This window comes from Halictus rubicundus, chromosome 14 (assembly GCF_050948215.1).
Source record: "Halictus rubicundus isolate RS-2024b chromosome 14, iyHalRubi1_principal, whole genome shotgun sequence".
NCBI classification, from domain to species: domain Eukaryota; kingdom Metazoa; phylum Arthropoda; class Insecta; order Hymenoptera; family Halictidae; genus Halictus; species Halictus rubicundus.
In genome coordinates, this window is record NC_135162.1 from 655,083 (window position 1) to 673,950 (window position 18,868).

The window sequence follows — 18,868 nt, forward strand, 5'->3', positions numbered from 1 at the left end:
TGGCCCCGGATAAACTCCGCATCGCTAAGGCGGAATTCGAGGCGATGGTGAGGGACGGAACAGCGCGCCGATCCGAAAGCTGTTGGTCATCGGCCCTACACCTGACACCGAAGAAAAGCGGCGAGTGGCGACCGTGCGGGGATTACCGCGCATTAAACGCGAGAACAATCGCGGACAAATATCCGGTGCCGCACATCGAAGATTTCGCGCAGCGCTTGGGGGGAAAAAGCGTGTTTTCTACGATAGACTTGGTGCGCGCATACAATCAGATACCGGTGAACCCGCAGGACATCGCGAAAACCGCGATCACGACCCCGTTTGGTCTGTTTGAATTCCCCTGGATGTCTTTCGGACTTCGAAACGCAGCGCAGACATTCCAGCGGTTTATGGACGAAGTGTTACGCGGCCTCGACTGGTGCTACGTTTACATAGACGATATTCTGGTCGCATCGAGCTCAGTCGAGGAACACGAAGAGCACCTACGCGAACTTTTTTCCCGCCTAAACGAGTACGGGGTGCTCGTCAATTGTGCGAAGTGTGTGTTCGGTGCGCCGGAGGTGACGTTTCTCGGCTACGCAGTGTCCGCGCACGGTACCCGACCGCTTCCAGAGAAAGTCGAAGCGATTCGAACTTTCCCGCGCCCGGAAACGGTGAAAGAGCTACGACAGTTTCTGGGCGTAATAAACTTTTATCGACGATTCGTGCGAACGGCCGCCGAGATGCAGGCGCCACTCAACGCGGCCCTCCAGGGTAACGTGAAGGGACGAGCACCGGTGACATGGACTCCGGAGCGAATCGAGGCCTTCGAGAGGTGCAAGGAAAGCCTGGCGCACGCAGCTCTTCTGGCCCATCCCGACACCACGCTGCCCCTTGCGATCTTCAGCGACGCATCGGATTTCACGGTAGGCGCTGCGTTGCAGCAGCGGTCACGCGACGGATGGCAGCCGTTGGCTTTCTTTACAAAGAAGTTAACGGCGGCCGAGCGCAAATACAGTCCGTATGATCGGGAACTGCTCGCGATATACAAGGCTGTACGGTATTTTCGGCATATGGTCGAGGGTCGCGAATTCACGGTTTTTACCGACCATAAGCCCATAACTTTCGCGTTCGCGCAGCGCCCCGAAAAACATACGCCGCGACAGTTCCGCTATCTGGACCTCATCGGCCAATTCACGACCGACATTCGGCATGTGGCCGGTCGAGACAACGTGGTCGCCGATGCTCTGTCCCGGATAGCGGAAATCTCTACCGCGATAGATTACGCGAAACTCGCGAAATCGCAGCGAGAGGACGAGGAGCTCCGAACGCTCCTGCGATCACCCGACTCCTCTCTTAATATCAAGAAAGTAGAATTACCGAGCGACAACACCGAGTTGTACTGCGACGTTTCGACTTCCGCGTTACGACCATTCGTAACGAGGGAGTTCCGAGAACACGTGTTCACGTCGCTACACAATCTTGCGCACCCCGGTGCCAAGGCGACCGCGAATTTGGTCGCACAAAGATTCGTTTGGCCAGGTATGCAAAAAGATTGCAAAGCCTGGGCACGAGCGTGCGTACCATGCCAACGGGCGAAAACGGGTAGACACGTGTCTGCTCCGGTCGGTACTTTTCGAATTCCTTCGGCGCGTTTCGAACACGTCCACGTGGACATAGTAGGCCCGTTGCCGATGTCGAGGGGATATCGATACTGCGTGACGTGCGTCGATCGTTACACGCGCTGGCCGGAGGCGTTCCCCGTCGAAAACATCACCGCCGAGACGGTGGCGTACGCGTTATTTTCGGGGTGGATCGCCCGATACGGTACACCCCACCGAATCACTACCGATCAAGGGCGACAATTTGAATCTGCGTTGTTCAAGCAGTTGTCGCACCTTATCGGTACGAAACACCTCCGTACGACCGCGTACCACCCGGCGGCAAACGGCATGGTGGAGCGATTCCACCGCCAGCTGAAAGCGGCAATCGTTTGCCACGCGGACAGCTGGGCCGACGCGTTGCCGATCGTCCTTCTGGGCATTCGAGCCGCCTGGAAGGAGGACATTCAAGCGACCTCCGCCGAGATGGTTTACGGCGAACCGATTCGCCTACCGGGCGAGCTTCTTTTAGACCGGCGAGACGCGAACGTTAACGACGAGGCGTTCATCGCGAGATTACGCGAACATTTCCGTGGGTTGCGTCCGACGCCTGTAACGCGCCACGGAAAAAAGAAAACATTTACATTCAAGGACCTCAATACGACGACGCAGGTGTTCGTGAGGCACGGTGCACTGAAAAGTGTTTTGCAGCCTGCGTACGACGGTCCTTACGAGGTGATTGAGCGGCACCCGAAACACTTTAACATTCGTGTTAAAGATCGAGTGGTTCCGGTGTCGTTAGATCGCCTCAAACCCGCGTACCTGCTAAACGACGACGAGCAGGGTACACCGGACAGGCCCTCGCCGCGGGGGGTCAACAGCGATGCTCCGGTCCCCAGTACGGAGGAGCAAATCGAACGCTCGACAAGATCGGGAAGGCGCGTTCATTTTCCCGACCGCTATGCGGCGACTCCTTAGATTTAGTCATTAGTGTAAGTAGTTTGTAAGCAACAATGTATATAGTATTGTAAATAGTAAACTTGTAGCGATAAATAAAAGCGAGCGAACCCCTAATTTCACCAAGGGGGGTGATGTGGCGACCCGCGCAAAGAGCACGCCGACCACCGACAACATACATTGTATACGCGGCGGCGACCGTCCTCGGAAAGCCGCAGCGAAACACGTGAAGATCGGCTTCGGGGACGGTCGCCATCTGCTAAACAATCGACTGACGCGAGGGAGAATCGGTCGGTCAAAGGTATGCGATCGACACTCGCTCGCGAACGTCGGTATAGGACGGTTGAAGGTCCACCGACGAATAAAGACGTATACCAGCGAACACGGCCTCAGTCATTTCACCCGACTCCCACAAACTCATTCGTATTAACAATATTGTTCTGATTAAAAACATAAAAGCATCAATTGCCAATAATGTTGGATTCACCATCTGCTTACATTGTAGGCTGTTGGGCGGGCTTTATAAAACAATCTTTATTCGTCGAATAAATTCATTACGTGTGGAATAGAGATAACATAATTATTTTTATTTGATGCGTAACAAATCATTTTTTTATCTTTTATTCGCTGTTTGAAATGTCTATTTCAATAAAAATTTGCCCATCTTTGCTCCTACAATTATATGATTTTATATTATATTAATTCATCCACGTGATTCTCTCTCAAACTCTATACTATTCGCAATAGTACGTTAAATAAACGCTATTCTGGTTTTCAACATATTTCTGTTCCCACAGATCGATTCTTGGAACAATTATCTATAAAAAAAGTGTAAGGAAATAATGCTTGTTCATGAAATATTTTTAAATTACAAATTAAGGTATCTCATATGAAATTTGAAGTAGAAATTGATTTTCCTAAAATTATGCTTTAATCATTTCTTACGTAAAATATTTTTACGAATTTTTCGTCTTTGATATTAGTTTTACTTTTAATATTTTAAATCTTAAAAAGCAACACTAAAAAAAATATCTGTTTAATTTGAATACGTTTGTCGGAGAATGTAACATTTGATAATCGATATTGTCACGTCTGCCGACGTGTTGCTGCGCTAGGTTATAACTAGATGTCACGCCTATCGACATGTTGCGTTAGCTTCTGAATAGATGTCGCGCCGTCGGGATGTTGTGTTTGGTTATAACTAGATGTCGCGTTAGGTCATAAGTTGTATAATATATAGATAGCCACTACATTACATCACATAGAATTCTAAGTCCCGTATTCCCCATCTCCGAGGCGCGCCAAGATGCGCGACATTACGTCACCGCGCTCTAGCGAGCCCCACTACGACGCGTAATACGTCACGCGATCTCCGAGCGAAGGAGGTCTGGACAATTCCCGAGAAAGTCGGTTCTCATCCGCGACCTGGTCACGTCAACATCTCGCGTTTCCATTTCAAACGTTACTACCTCTTATTATATCTAGCTGTTCCAATATTTAGTATTAAGAGTCTTATATTCCAACTACTTCTTTGAATATATATATATATATATATATATTTAGTGTTAACCATTCAAATCCTGCCATTTATTACCCGCCAATCCCGCGCAAGAGAGTGCCGCGCCGCGCCGGTTGTAACCACTAATTACGCCAGTTGTTTCGCCCTCTCGTGCCTAACAATCCAATCCATTCGGCGAACGTCTGCACCATCTCGCGGCCGCGCAGTATCAGGACCAACATCTTTAGAGAGAGAGAGCCATCGACCTAAAAGGGACAAGAACACCGACCTATTCTCCGTAGCCAATCCGAGTGTAGGTTGTAAAGGTTGATTCACTCGCGGTGAAAGTCTAAAGCCTCTGGAGGGCTAAGAGGCACGTAGCCTACTCTACGTATATTCTGTGATGGGAAGGCACGAGGCAGGAACGCCGAATTGACAACACTCCCGTGTGGTTCTACAAGAACCTGAATGTTCAGTTTTATTTAACGCGGCCACGTGAGGCCGATAAGTACAAAAGAACAGCGTGAGCACTTCGCGGGCACGTGTGTACTTCGCGAGGTATCCGGAAGGAAAAGAGGTCGAGTTTCGGCTCGCACGCGGGTCGTTCCCGCGTTCGCTATGAGAGAGGAAACTCGACCGTACGGCGTGGCCTAGGGGAATGGCGACGGTGGCGCCATCCACCCTACACGAGGGAGCACGGCTGCCCCATCTGTTCCGTCGTAAAAACCCTCTGCAAAGGGACTGTAGGTATGGGGCCTACCATCCAGGTAAATAACTAGGCACGTGTATGTTGGCAAGAGGAACTTTATTTATATCTGCACGTGGCGGCAGACTCAGAGCGACTGGTGCCTAGGGAGGACGCCGAGAGTGTCTCGGGGAAAGTCCCTAGACACATAGAGTCGTGCTCCTATTTATTGGCGCCCGCTGCGTCGCCTAGCGGATGCACTAGGGAGTCAACGATACTCCCTACACCACCCCCCTCGCCAGTAATGGCGGGTGAGACGCAGACAGACGTGCCAATTCTGCTCGTTGGTTATCGCGCTATATATATAAAAACAAAATATAACATATATACATAAATTTACGGTGCTATAACTATGAAATATATACAAACGACTATTTAAACTTTGCAGGAACAAGAACTTAGATGTAAACATGATATTTATCGGTAGACAGGAAAATTGCTGTGTCTTTGGGAGGGCCTAGCTGGTATTGCACATGATGGTTCGGTACCACTAGTTCTCGCTGACCAGAAACGCTGGCTTAAGCCTGTCCTTGCTAACGTTTACGTCGCGTTGTCCTATTCTAAGTACAAAGTTCTTATCACTACGGCTTAAAACTAAATATGGTCCCTCGTACGGTGGTTGTAGCGGTTTTTTAACCGCGTCGCGACGCACCAACACGTGCGATGCCGTGTCGAGGTCTTTGAACACGAACACCCGTCGATGACCGTGATGCGCCTTCGGAGCCGGCTTAAGCGACCTCATGTGGTCTCGCAGCTGCTCCACGAAGACGGATAGCTCCACCTGGTCGTTGCCCGCAATCAGGTCGCCGGGTAGACGCAGAGTCTCCCCGTAGACCACTTCTGCTGGTGTCGTCCCGCTGTCCTCTTTGACTGCTGCCCGGATGCCGAGCAGGACTGCCGGGAGCGCCTCCGACCAGGTTTCCTCCTGGCGGCACATGATGGCCGCTTTCAGCTGCCGATGAAGACGTTCTACGGCCCCGTTGGCCTGTGGGTGGTACGCTGTCGTTCGATGGTGTTCCGCTCCCAGCGCTCGTGCCCATGTCTTGAATAGCACGGACTCGAACTGCCGACCCTGGTCCGTCGTTATCCTCAGTGGAACGCCGTAGCGCGAAATCCAGCCCGCGAACAGCGTTCGCGCGACGGTCTCCGCGCTGATGTCAGCCACTGGAAACGCCTCCGGCCATCTGGAGAAGCGGTCGATGACGGTCACGCAGTGCGTGTAGCCCCTGGAGTGCGGCAGTGGTCCAACGATGTCCACGTGAATGTGGTCGAAACGCGCGGTGGGAGCTGTGAACTCCCCGACCGGCGTCGACACGTGTCGTGAAACCTTCGCCCGTTGGCACCGCATGCACGTCTGCGCCCAGGTGCGGCAATCCTTCTTGACGGACGGCCAGACGAAGCGCTGCGTGACCAGCCTCACGGTTGCCTTGGGTCCGGCGTGTGCCAGACCGTGTAGGCTGTTAAAGATGGCTCTGCGAAAAGCTGCTGGCACGAGTGGGCGTGCCTGGCCGGTGGAAATGTCGCAGTACACGTCCACGCTGGGCTGCTGGAGGCGGATCTTCTTGATGACCAGGCCTCGGGGGTCTGCCATCAACCGCTGCAGCTCGGCGTCCGAACCTTGCGCGTCGGCGAGCTCGTGAAAATCCACCGGTGCAACCACTTCCTCGATGCGCGATAGGGCATCGGCGGTGGTGTTCTCTGCGCCCTTGACGTGCTGCACATCTGTGGTGAACTGTGCGATGTAGTTCAGGTAGCGGAACTGAATGAGTGTGCATTTCTCCGGCTTCTGGCTGAGGGCGAAGGTCAGCGGCTTGTGGTCGGTGAAAATGGTGAAATTCCTGCCTTCCACCGCGTGGCGGAAATATTTCACCGCCGCGTACATTGCCAGCAGCTCTCGGTCGTACGCGCTGTAGTTCCGCTGCGCCGGGTTCAGCTTCCTAGAAAAGAAAGCAAGCGGTTCCCAGGTACCTTGCCGGAACTGCTGCAGCACTGCTCCCAACGCGATGTCCGAGGCATCCACCATCATGGCCAGTTTGGCCTTGGCTGACGGATGCACTAGTGTGGTTGCAGCTGCCAAAGCCGCCTTCGTCCTCGTGAACGCCGCGTCTGCCTCCGGTGTCCACTCCACGGGCACGCTCTTCTTGCCTGATGTCAGGCAAGCCACGAGTGGAGCTTGGATGTTCGCCGCCCCAGGGATGCACCGCCGGTAAAAGTTTACCATGCCCAGGAACCTGCTGAGTTCGGCTTGGTTTACCGGCTTGGGGTAACGAGTGATGGCCTCCACCTTATCGGCCAACGGGCAAATCCCTGCTTTGCCGACCGTGAACCCGAGGAAAGGCACCTCCGGGACTCTAAATTCGCACTTTGCCGAATTTATCACTACCCCGAACTTGGCGAACCTCTGGAACAATTGTTCCAAGTGTCCGAGGTGTTGCTCTTTTGAGTCCGACGCCACCAGCACGTCGTCAATGTAAACATAAACAAAGTCTAACCCGCGCACTACCTCGTCCATAAAACGTTGGAACGTTTGCGCGGCGTTACGCAGTCCAAAAGTCATTACCGGGAATTCGAATAACCCGAACGGCGTAGTGATCGCGGTCTTATGAATGTCTGCTTCCGCGACCGGGATCTGATGGTACGCGCGCACTAGGTCTATTTTCGAAAAAACCGTTTTCTCGTGCAAACTCTGCGCGAAGTCTTGAATGTGCGGCACTGGGTACGCGTCGGGTACCGTCCTAGCGTTCAACGCGCGATAGTCCCCGCACGGACGCCACTCACTATTCTTTTTGGGCACCAGGTGTAACGGCGATGCCCAGGCACTTTTTGACGAACGAGTGATGCCCTGTTGCAGCATATACTCGAATTCCCGTTTCGCCGCCTTCAGCCGGTCCGTCGTGAGACGCCGCGGTCGCTGCGATACGGGAGGTCCCGGTGTCGTCACGATGTGATGCTTAACATCGTGTTTCACCGCACTGCTACACACTGAGGGACGCGTGATACCCTGAAATTGTTTTAACAGCGCGTATACCGCACTGTCCCGCACTGGTGCCACGCATTGAGCCGATTCGACCGTGCCGGTCGGTATTGTTCCGGTTACCGATAGGCCGGTGATTTTGTCGATCAACCGACGGTCCTGGACGTCCGGCAGGAGACCGAATCGGGCTAAAAAGTCCGCACCAATAATGGGTCGCGAAATGTCTGCAATAACAAACGTCCACGGGAATGCCCGGCGTAATCCTAAATCTACACTAATCACTACGTGCCCGTAAGTGTTAATTAGTGAACCGTTCGCCGCGGTCAGCAGGTAGCTCGATTTCGTTCGCGCACCGGTCACTTTTTTCCGCGGGAACACGCTGACCTCAGCCCCGGTATCGACCAGGTACTGGGTCTTCGTCGTCGCGTCGGTTACGAAGAGGCGACGTGCTGTCCTCTCAGGGCCGCTTGTCGCCATCAGCGACTCTGTAGGTCGTTTCCCGACTGGAAAGTACACGGCTTCGTGCACTTTGTCGCCTTGTCTCCGAATCGCCCGTGATACCAGCAGATGCCGCTGGGGCGAGATTCGGCCTTGGACTTTGATCGGGAACGTCTACGGTATCGGCTGCTGGGCGTGCTGCGCCTTGGTTGGCGCCCTCTGCCTTCCAGCTTGGTGGTCACGCGTGCGGTAATTTGCTCAACGAGGGCGTTGATGTCGCCGAGCGCTGCGACATTGTTTGCCGCCGCTGCTGGGTGGATCTGCGCCGGCGTGACCTCGCTGATCCGGTCTGCCAGGGCCGCCACTTTCTCGAGCTCGACGCCATCTTGTGTGGCCAGCACCGATTGCATGGTGACGGGTAGCCTACTCATCCACAGAGTCCGGATGAAATCTTCCGGCACCTCGTTGCCCGCCAGGCTCCTTATGTGTCGCAGAAACTGCGACGGCGTCCGGTCTCCTCGTTCCTCGTGTTCGAGGAGCTGCTTCATCTTCCTCTGCTTGGAAGTGGAGAGCCGCGTGATTAATTCCTCCTTTAGCCGCGTGTACTTATTCTGCTCCGGCGGGTTCAGCAGGATGTCCTCCACTTCTTCCGCGGTTCTTACGTCAAGTTGCGCCACAACGTGGTGGTACTTGGTGTCCTCCTGGGTTATCCCGCGCAAACCGAACTGGGCGTCCAGGTGCGCAAACCATAATGCTGGTTTTTCCGCCCAGAATTTCGCCATGTGCACGGCTACGGCCATGTTTTGCGCAGGCGGCTCCATATCAATCACGTCGGGGTCACCAGTTGTAGGTATGGGGCCTACCATCCAGGTAAATAACTAGGCACGTGTATGTTGGCAAGAGGAACTTTATTTATATCTGCACGTGGCGGCAGACTCAGTGCGACTGGTGCCTAGGGAGGACGCCGAGAGTGTCTCGGGGAAAGTCCCTAGACACATAGAGTCGTGCTCCTATTTATTGGCGCCCGCTGCGTCGCCTAGCGGATGCACTAGGGAGTCAACGATACTCCCTACAGGACGTCAGTACAACCGTGAAGGTCAGTTAAACTAACCACCCGCGGCATAATGACCATGACCGCCATAAAAAACCTACCGTAGTTTGGCGTAGTCAAAAATCCGAACAACCTCAGCTGACGATCACATGTTGACCTGCGAACCGTTAGCGTACCGAAATTTATAGTTTTATAGCCGTAGCCGCCTGTAACCAAATGTATCTTCCACTCCCACTCTTCCTAATTTTCCACCACTTCCAACACCTTCCAAACACATCCTTCAACCAATCATAGACAACTTCCTAAGACCACACCCACATCCGAGCCTACCTTATTCCAAAATATTGTAACAACAACAGAACTGTCTGATACACCGAACTGACTAGTACACCGAGCTGTCTAGAACTATCGAGAACCGAATTCCTTCAAGCACCGAGCTGCTTAGAAGTTACCGATGGCAAGCCGAGTCTTGCATTTTAGAAATAAAGACTAGTTCTCCGGAGTTTGAATTTACACTCATTCGCCGTTAAACCATTACCCAGTCGCGAGCCGATTCTCCCCAATTCCGGGATCGACGCGACACCACACCATCTGTCTCTGTTTCTTGCAATCTGTCCAGGACTGTTGGTGAGTAGCATATCTACATATTTACGTGGAACCGTGGACCGGCTAGACTTCGAACGTACGAGTCGAGTGAGCCAAATGGTTGTAATTTTGAAGCGTCTCTCCGCGGTAAAATCGCGAAGCGTCTTTACCATCGCGTAACCAACCGCGGGACGTAACAATATGGTTCCGTGATGATTCACCTTCTCACCGACGAGAATTTCCTTCGTGGTCTTCTGCACCGACGAGATACCGTCGTTGGCCTTCTGTTTCTTACTCCAGCCAAAATCTATCCTAGAGGGCGATAGAAAACACCGTGTTTTTCGAGCGACACATTCCCCCGTAAGGCTGGCAGTCTTTATATGTATCTCGTCGGTGCCTATAGTCATAACATCAGATATGTACACAACTCGTCAATCATTTGTATGTTAGAAATCGGTTGCGACCCGTTCACCTTTCTAGTTCTGGGGTAAGTGCCGTGGGGTTCATCACAGTCCTCTCACCAAAAAGGCATAGCCTTCCCCACTCCGTGGCCAGATCCGCCCCGAAATCATCCCGATTGGTTCTTCATCCGACACGTCACCGATGACGTCGCGTCAACGGTAGCGTCGGCAATCGGCAATTGGGGATCGGTGTCTCTGTCACCGATTTCAAAGCATCGGCCAACTCTCAGAGGTCGCCGCCCAAAGCATCGGCCGACTCTCAGAGGTCGCCGCCCAAAGCATCGGCCGACTCTCAGAGGTCGCCGCCCAAAGCATCGGCCGACTCTCAGAGGTCGCCGCCCAAAGCATCGGCCGACTCTCAGAGGTCGCCGCTCAAAGCATCGGCCGACTCTCAGAGGTCGCCGTGCTTACAAAGTATCGGTAGCCGTCCCTGATTCGGCCCGAAACATATTGGCGCTAACATGTATTTGACCAGATTTGATCATTTTAGTGGATCTAGTTCCAACATTTATCGTTCGTCAGCGTAGAGGGCGTAAGAAAACCAGTTGTTTACATGTGAGACACGAAACCCCATATGGTGATTGGTCTACTCCTATACCTCGTCTGTGCTACGTCGCGTCTACGACATATCGGTAAAAAAGAATATATGCAATGCCGACTTGAGTAGTAGCAGAAGAGAGAAACGAAAATTGAGAGAGAAAGCTTGCGACTAGACATGGTTGCCACATATCATCGTTCGCCTCACTGTTGCCATGTCGTCAAACCCGTAAATGTACAAGCGTTTCGTGAAACTGATTCCTGCCTCATGAGCCCAATTCAGCCGACCAACACATGCTAACACATACATTGCCACGGGCGCGTAGATATACGCAGGACTTGTTGTCACATTACCTCTGCAGTTTTTCGCTAATATCTCTGAAATGAAACTCGAATGGCGGTCAGTGTATGCAAAAGCTAAGGAAATCATTTGATTTATATTAAATTGATTCTGTTTATTCTTAACATTATAATAATTTTATACATATTACCAGGACTTCTTGAAAATGAGCCGGAATTTACTTCCTGTCAGAAAGAAAATTATATTCAAATCTCATTTAAATGAAATTTAAAGCAACTCTTTTTATGCCACGAAGCGCATAAATGTAATAATATATATAATGGGGTTAAGAAAATTCCTTATTGGTAACAATAATCAGTTTGGTTTCTCTGTAAAACAAAAGAAACAACAATTAAAGTTTATTGTTATCTCTCTTTGCTTCACTTCATTAGCAGTCTTAATTATCTTTATTCTCTCTACTCTTTTCTTTTCACGTATCATTCTCCAACCTTCAGAATCTCCTCATCATCTTGTTTATTTTTCCATCTGGCGGGTTAATTAGAAGGCGCGCGTTATATATGAAGCGCGGCAAATTTAAATGAAGAAAGTACTTTCTTTCTTTACATCTCCCCTTCCCACCATGAAAATTCTTACGGGAATTTTCATTGGCTATTGTTTATTCTGGTATTAGTTTTGTTATGTGGAATAGTCCTGTTTCTTCATTTCTTTTCCCTGTTTGGATTTTAAATATGGTATTTGATATTTTCTCTGTTATTTTGAAAGGCCCAATCCTGAGTTCATCCAATTTTTTTCTGTTCAGTTTATTTCCGTTTTCAATGTATACGAAGTCGCCTGTATTGAATTCATTTTCTTTTCTGTTTTTGTCAAATAGTTTTTTATTATATTCGTGTGATTTTCTTGTGTTGTCTAGAGCTATTTTTCTATCTTTTTTCCAATCTTCTGCATTTTTGTGTTCCTTTAGTTCTTCGGGTAGCATATTTGTATTAGTCCCATCTAGTAGATATTTTGGTGTAGAACCTGTTACTGAGTGTTCTGTCATGTTATATTTATCAACACACTCTCTTGCTATTGTTGTCCAAGCTTTCTTTTTTTTTTTTTTTTGATTCGTTGATTCTGCATCTTATTTTATTGACTATTGTTTGGTTTACTCTTTCATTTAGGCCATTTGAAAAAGGTGCATTTAGGGCTGTGTAGATAAGTCTGATATTTTGTCCTTCTAAAAATTTTTTGAATTCCCGAGAGTTGAGTCCTGGGTATTGGTCTGTTAATATTGTATCTATCTTGTTTATTTCTAGTGTGTTTTGAACTATCTTTATAAAATCGTTTGCAGCTTGGGTTTTTGAAGTATGTATGAATGCGTATCTTGTATAGTGATCAACTAAAAGATGGAGGTATCTTTTCATTGATCTTTGACCACCAAACCCACCGATCGTGTCAATCGACATTATCTCAAATGGCTTTGTTGCTGGTGCTAATTGTGACCAATCCATATTTTGCTTGACCTCTAGATTTATTTCTTTTACAAATATCGCATATTTTGCATATCTTTTTTATGTTCTCTATTAATCTTTTTGAAGTGTAATATGGACATATTCTGTTTATCAGTTGATTTATGCCAATATGACACCAGTCTATATGTGTATTTCTTATTAATTTAATGCTCAATTTCTCTGATAATACTATCTTCTTTTTATTCTTACTTTGTTTATAAATTATACCATGTTCATCTATTGTTTTTTTCTTAAGTTCTTTTAATGCAATGTTTTCATCTTGATCTTTTTTTATTTCTTGGATTTTGATTGTATTTACTATCTTTAATGCTTCTTCAGTATTATCTATTGATTCCAATACCGGGTTCCTGCTAAGACAGTCTGCTTCAGTGTTGAGTTTCCCTGGTATGTATCTAATATTGAAATCGAATTGGGATAGGTAATATGTTAGATCACCTAGCTCTTCGTCTGTTCTTGCTTTTATGTTTAGGTTCTCTAAAGGTTTATGGTCTGAATACACTTCAAATTTTCTTCCAATCAGCCAGTGTTCCCAATATTTTATCGCTTCTTTCACTGCTAAGCATTCTAAATATATGGCTTTTTTTCTTTTTTGCGTCTCATTTAATTTCTTTGAGAAAAAGGCTACTGGTTTTTCCTTTCCATTTCGTTGCGTTTGTTTCAGTATTGCACCTATACCTTCGATTGAAGCATCTGTAAATATCTTAATCGGCAAATCTTTATCGATTATTTCTAGTACCGGCTGAGAGCACAATAATTTTTTTATTTCTGTAAATGATTTTTCACAATCCACAGACCAGTTAAATTTCACATCTTTTCTCAACAGTCTATGTAATGGATCTAGTATTGTTGAGATTTTCGGTATGTATTCGTGATAAAAGTTTATTTTACCTAGAAATTGTCTGATATTCTTTTGTGTTTTTGGTGTAGGAAAATTATGTATTGATACTAAGTTGTCTTTGATTGGTCGTACCGTATTATTTTCTATTACGTGTCCGAGATATTTGATTGACTTGGATGCGAACGTGCATTTTTTTAATTTCAATCTGAAGCCTTCTTTTATTATGGCTTCTAAAACTTTTTTTATGTGTATGATATGATCTTGAAAAGTTTCTGAAAATATTAATATGTCGTCTATATAGTTTTCCGTGAAGCTTTTAAGGTTATTTCTTCTTAGTATACTTGATAAAATTCTTTGGAAGATAGCTGGTGCCGTTTTTAAACCGAATGGTAGGCAAGTCCATTGGTAGTGTCCTTCTTGGGTTATAAGGCCTGTTTTATTTCTATCTTCTATCCTTAGTGGTATTGCCCAAAATGCTGAATTGATGTCTAGTGATGTAAAGTATTTACAATTTCTAGCTTTAATTATTAGGTCATCAATTAGCGGAAAAGGTTGAGCTTGGGGTGTCACAATTTTATTTAAATCTCTAAAATCAATGCATAATCTAGTCTTTCCTTCATCTTTTTTTAGTGCTAGAGTCACTGGTGCAGCAAATGGGCTATATGACTCTTCAATTAAATTTTTTTCTAATAGTTTTGCCACTAGAGGTACCTCATCCTGGGCCCGATCTCGACGGAGGTTTCAGCCACGCGAATCCGGAGGTCCTGACCATGGGGTAGCCGCCGCGGCCGAGGCGATCCGTACATCCAGATCGCCTCGGTCTTTGCGGCGGCCACGGTCAACCCCATCCTCCGGATTCGTCCGACCACGCGGTCCAGGGCGGCCTCACACAGGTGCCTGGTTCTCCTCCAGTCCTCCCCCTCAGCATAAACCAGGGTGTCATCTGCTATGCAGATGACACCCGTATCCGGGGGGAGGACAACCCGCAGCACCGCGTCATATACCAAGTTCCACAGGAGCGGTCCGAGGACCGACCCCTGTGGAACGCCGCGGTGCGTCTCCCTCGTGTAGACGATGTTATACCGGCCGGTAAACATCACCTTCCTGTCGCGGAGATAGTCGCCGACCACCTCCCGGAGATAGGGGGGCACCTGGAAATGTTCCATCGCCCCCACTATCTCCTTCCAGGGCAGGGCGTTGAAGGCATTAGATATGTCTAACGACACCGCCACCAACGCCCTGCCCCGAGCGACAGCCCGTTCACGGAGGAGGCGCAGACGCTCCAGGGCGTCAATTGTGGAGCGCCCCCTCCGGAATCCATACTGGCTGTCGCTCAGGTCGGGACCACCCCGCGACAGATGCTCGACGAGGCGGGCGGCAATTATTCTTTCGAATAGCTTGCCCGCCTGGTCGAGTAAACACACCGGCCGGTATGCAGAGGGAGACTCTGCGGGTTTCCCCTCCTTTTGGAGGAGAATCAGGCACGCTTCTTTCCATTCCTTGGGGAAGACTCCCCGGCGCAGGCTCGCGTCCATGACGCTCCTGAACGCCGGGGCGAGGACCTCTATAGCTAAGGCCATTATACCACCGGGAACCCCATCGGGGCCAGGGGCCTTCTTGCCCCTGGCCCGGAGTTCCCGGATGGCCCGGTACAGCTCCCACTCGGTGACCCGGAATTCGTCCGACCATTCAATGGTCAGACCCGGGGCGCGTACCCTTCCCCCCTCACTCAGGGGGAAGAGGGTATCCACTACGCGCCCCAGAAGTTCCGGGTCTAACCGCTCCGTGACCGGGGACGCCCAGGGGCGGAGCTTCCCAAGCACCGCCTTATACGGGCGTCCCCACGGATCCTCACGGAGGGTGAGCAGGAGCTCATCCCAGGCCTTGGCCTTAGTAGCGGCAATCGCACGCTTGAGGGCCACGGCCGCCGATCTGTACTCCCTGTACAGCTCGGCGACCCTCGGCTCCGCGTCGCCGCCCAGAAAATGGCGGCGACGGGCGCGGGCATACTGGCGGCGGGCTGGGCCGGCCGAACTGCGGAGTTCGACCAGCTCCCCCGACCACCAGTAAACTGACCTTCTCGGGGGCTGCGCTCGGACCCGGGGCATCGCCTCGTCACAGATCATCTGCAACGTGCCCCGGATCCAAGCCGCCCCCACGTATGCCTCGCGCTCCCTGGCCGAAGGCCAGGCGGAGCCGATAATCACGGCCCTCAGGAGGTCCCCGTCCAGTCGTTTCAGCGCCCATCTGGGCGCTGACGGGGTGCCACGTCGGAGGGGCGTGTCCAATGGCGAGTTCGAGACCACAGCCACGTCCATCAGGACGTAGCTGTGGTCCGACAAGGTCTCTCCGTCCCAGACCCGCCAATTGGACACACGGCGTGAGGTGGCGGCCGTCGCGAACGACACGTCCACAATCGACCAGCCGTTCCACCTCACGCACGTAGGCACGGAGCCCCGGTTTAACAACCGGAGCTCCATCCCCTCCGCCCAGTCTTCCAGGACTCCGCCGCGGGCGTTGGTGCCGGGGTTACCCCAGGTGGAGGACCTCGTATTGAGGTCCCCCAGGACCAACACTGGACCGGCTATATAAGGGGCTATCATTAGCCCCAGCCGGTCCAGGAACATCCCTAATTCGGCGGAGTCATAACTGGGTGAGCTGTAGCACCCAACGACCAGAAATCTTCCCCACTTTACCATAACCATCCCCCTGCCCCGTTCGACCACGGAGCAGGGGGGCACAGTCGCCGAGTGGCGACACCACCATATCGCCGCGGAGCCGTCATCGTCCCCGGACCAGTGTGGGTGGTCCGGGACACTGTACGGCTCCGTGGCGACGGCCAGGCCAACCCCCCACTCCTCCAGGCACTGGACCATTAGGTCCTGTGCCTGGCGGCAGTGGTTGAGGTTGGCCTGGAGTACCGGAAGAGGGGACCAGCGCGGAATATGGGCCATTAATTGGCCTTCACGCTGGTCCCCTCCATAGCCGCCTGTGCGGGTGGTGGGGGGTCTTTACCCCCCGTCCCGCTGGGGGCCGCCACTACCTCCATACTCTCCCCCTTGGAGGTTGGGGGAGCGGCCGTTTTCGCCACCGGGGTATCCGGGGGCGCGACTGGGCTGGGCGCCACACCGCCCACACACCTCCCTCCTTTCTTGGCCTTTGGGGGCGGGGAGCACGCTTTGCTCCCCGCCTTGTGCCCCGCCGGTCTCCCCACGGCCGCACACACTACGCAGTGGGGTGGCGCCTTACACTCCACCGCCCGGTGGGTGGCGTCACCGCAGCGGTAGCAGTGACCGCTGCGGTCAACCTCCGCAGTGCACCGCTGCCGAACATGCCCCAGGGCAAGGCAGCGGAAGCACTGCAGCGGCCGAGCCGCCAGCACAACCACCTGGGCGGTGGACCACCCCACGCGTATTTTTCCGGCCTTCTCGATAACCAGGGCCGCCACGACCGGGCACTGCACCCATATGGTGCCGAGCCCGCTGGGCGGAGCCTTAAGCTCCCCTACCCTAACGGACTCGGCGGTGCAGCCCCCGGCTTTAGAAACCGCCTCCACTACTTCCTGGGGGGTCACGGAAACCTCCAGGCCCGTGAGGCGGAATTCCGCCTTCTTCACGGGTCTGGACACCTTTACGTCCATCCCCCCCAGGACGGCGGCCATCTTGGCGGCCAAGGCATCGGCCTTGGGGCCCCCATCGGCACCGAGGACCTCAATAATGAGGCCCCCGGTTACCGCCCTCTTCCAATGGAGGGCCCCGATGCCGAGGGCGTCTAAATCGACGCCCTGGCGGGCCCTCCTAATGGCCTCCTCATACGAGGCCCCGCTCCCCTCCGGGACAGTCAGGGTGACTGCCGCGGAGCGTGACGGGGCCCTGACCTTGGCCGCTGCTTTCCCGCCCTTCGAGGCGGGGGCAGCGGCCTTGGCCGCGGAGATGGCCCGCCTCCCGACCACCTCTGCCCAGGTCCCCGGCTTAGCCGGGGTACCCGGAGCGGGCGCAGGGGGCGGGGCCGGGCGGGCGATCGGAGGCTGGGGAGCCTCCCCAGCCTTCTTCCCCTTCTTCTTCTTCTTCTTCTTCTTGTCCCCCGTCCTCGGGGCAGGGGCAGGGGCAGGCGTCGGCGGAGCAGGCGCAGGAAATGGCGCCAGCGGCACCAGGGGCGCGGGAGGCGGCTTTGGAGGGGCCTTACGCGCCCCCGCAGCCGGGGCAACGGCCGCGATCGCGCGCCGGAGCTCCCCCCGCATCTCCTGGCGAATGGACGCCAGCCCCGCCTCCATAAGCGCCCGCATCTCGACCATCAGGTCCGATGCGGGCGTCGCTGTGTTCCCGACGGCAGCGGGTGCCGGCGGGGAGGGAGCGTCACGCAGCCGCTTTACAGCCATCAGCTCCTCCCTGATGGCTTCGAGGGAGCCACGGGTATCCCGCAACTCCCTCTCAAGGGCCGCGCAACACTCCCTCAGAAATCCCTCCCCGGGGCCCGCGAGGGTTAGAGGGTCTGAGCCGACCGCAGGGCATCCCCTCGGGAAGCCCCTCCGGTCGATCTCATTTGCCACATCCTCTATTAGGTCGGAGGAGTCGCGGAACCCTTTGACATACGTCCCTTTCAGGTTCCGGCTCCTCTCGGCCATATCCCGGTTCTCGCGGGCTAACTCCACGAGGAGAGCGGTCAGCTCCCCAGGGAGCAGACTTCTCACCTCCGGGCGGGGGAGCTCGGAGAAAGTTATCTCCCGCTTGTCCCGCTTATCTGGTGCTGGGGTCGGCGAGGCTCTCCCCGGAGACGGGGTGAGCGGACGCTTTGCTCCCGCGCCACTGGTTGAGGGGGTCGAACTGGCCGATCTGGACGATCTCATCGATCTAATCGACCTGATCGAACCCCCGTCATCCTCCTGCTCGGGCACCGGAGTGCCCTTCCCAGGCCGAGGCCTGAGATCCCGGGGAACCGGTGCCGGAGGCGGCATCAGATCCACCGGGGCCGGCAATGGCGTCAGCCCTGCCAACTCCTTCTCGTCCGCTTCCGGGTGCGGTTCCCTCTCCTTAAACTCATGTTTTATGATAATATTCTCCATAATATTCCCACGAGTGCGGCGGGAAAAGAGGTCCACCCGGGCAGAGCCCCCACTACCCGGGTAAGGCTATATACACACTGGAGGCGCCAGGTATCCAGTGGATGGTGCGCTCGCGACTGGTGTACCCCACCAGCCACGCCCTGTTGCCAGGGCGTACCCTCTCACCGCGCACCGAAGCTTAGGGTTGGGGATTTTTTATAGAGGTTATCATCCTCGCGGCCCGGCCGGTTAAGGCAAGACCACCGTTCCGGTAAAACATGACCACCGGTTTACGGCAAGGGCCCTGCGGCGACCTCCCCGGTCGTTATCGCAGGACCCATTCCGCGGTTTTTC

At 52.7% G+C, this 18,868-nt stretch overlaps 1 protein-coding gene across 1 annotated transcript; it reads right to left on the reverse strand.

The window, feature by feature from the left end:
- Positions 1 to 8,227: 8,227 nt before the first annotated feature.
- Positions 8,228 to 8,989, reverse strand: LOC143361019 (uncharacterized). The gene has a single exon (XM_076800259.1). The coding sequence runs from the start codon at positions 8,987 to 8,989 to the stop codon at positions 8,228 to 8,230; it is 762 nt and encodes a 253-aa protein (XP_076656374.1).
- Between the last annotated feature and the right edge of the window lie 9,879 nt (positions 8,990 to 18,868).

What these genes read in the sequence shown, in the direction of transcription:
- LOC143361019 (XM_076800259.1), bottom strand. Translation starts at nt 8,989, where the DNA reads ATGGCCGTAGCCGTGCACATGGCGAAATTCTGGGCGGAAAAACCAGCA.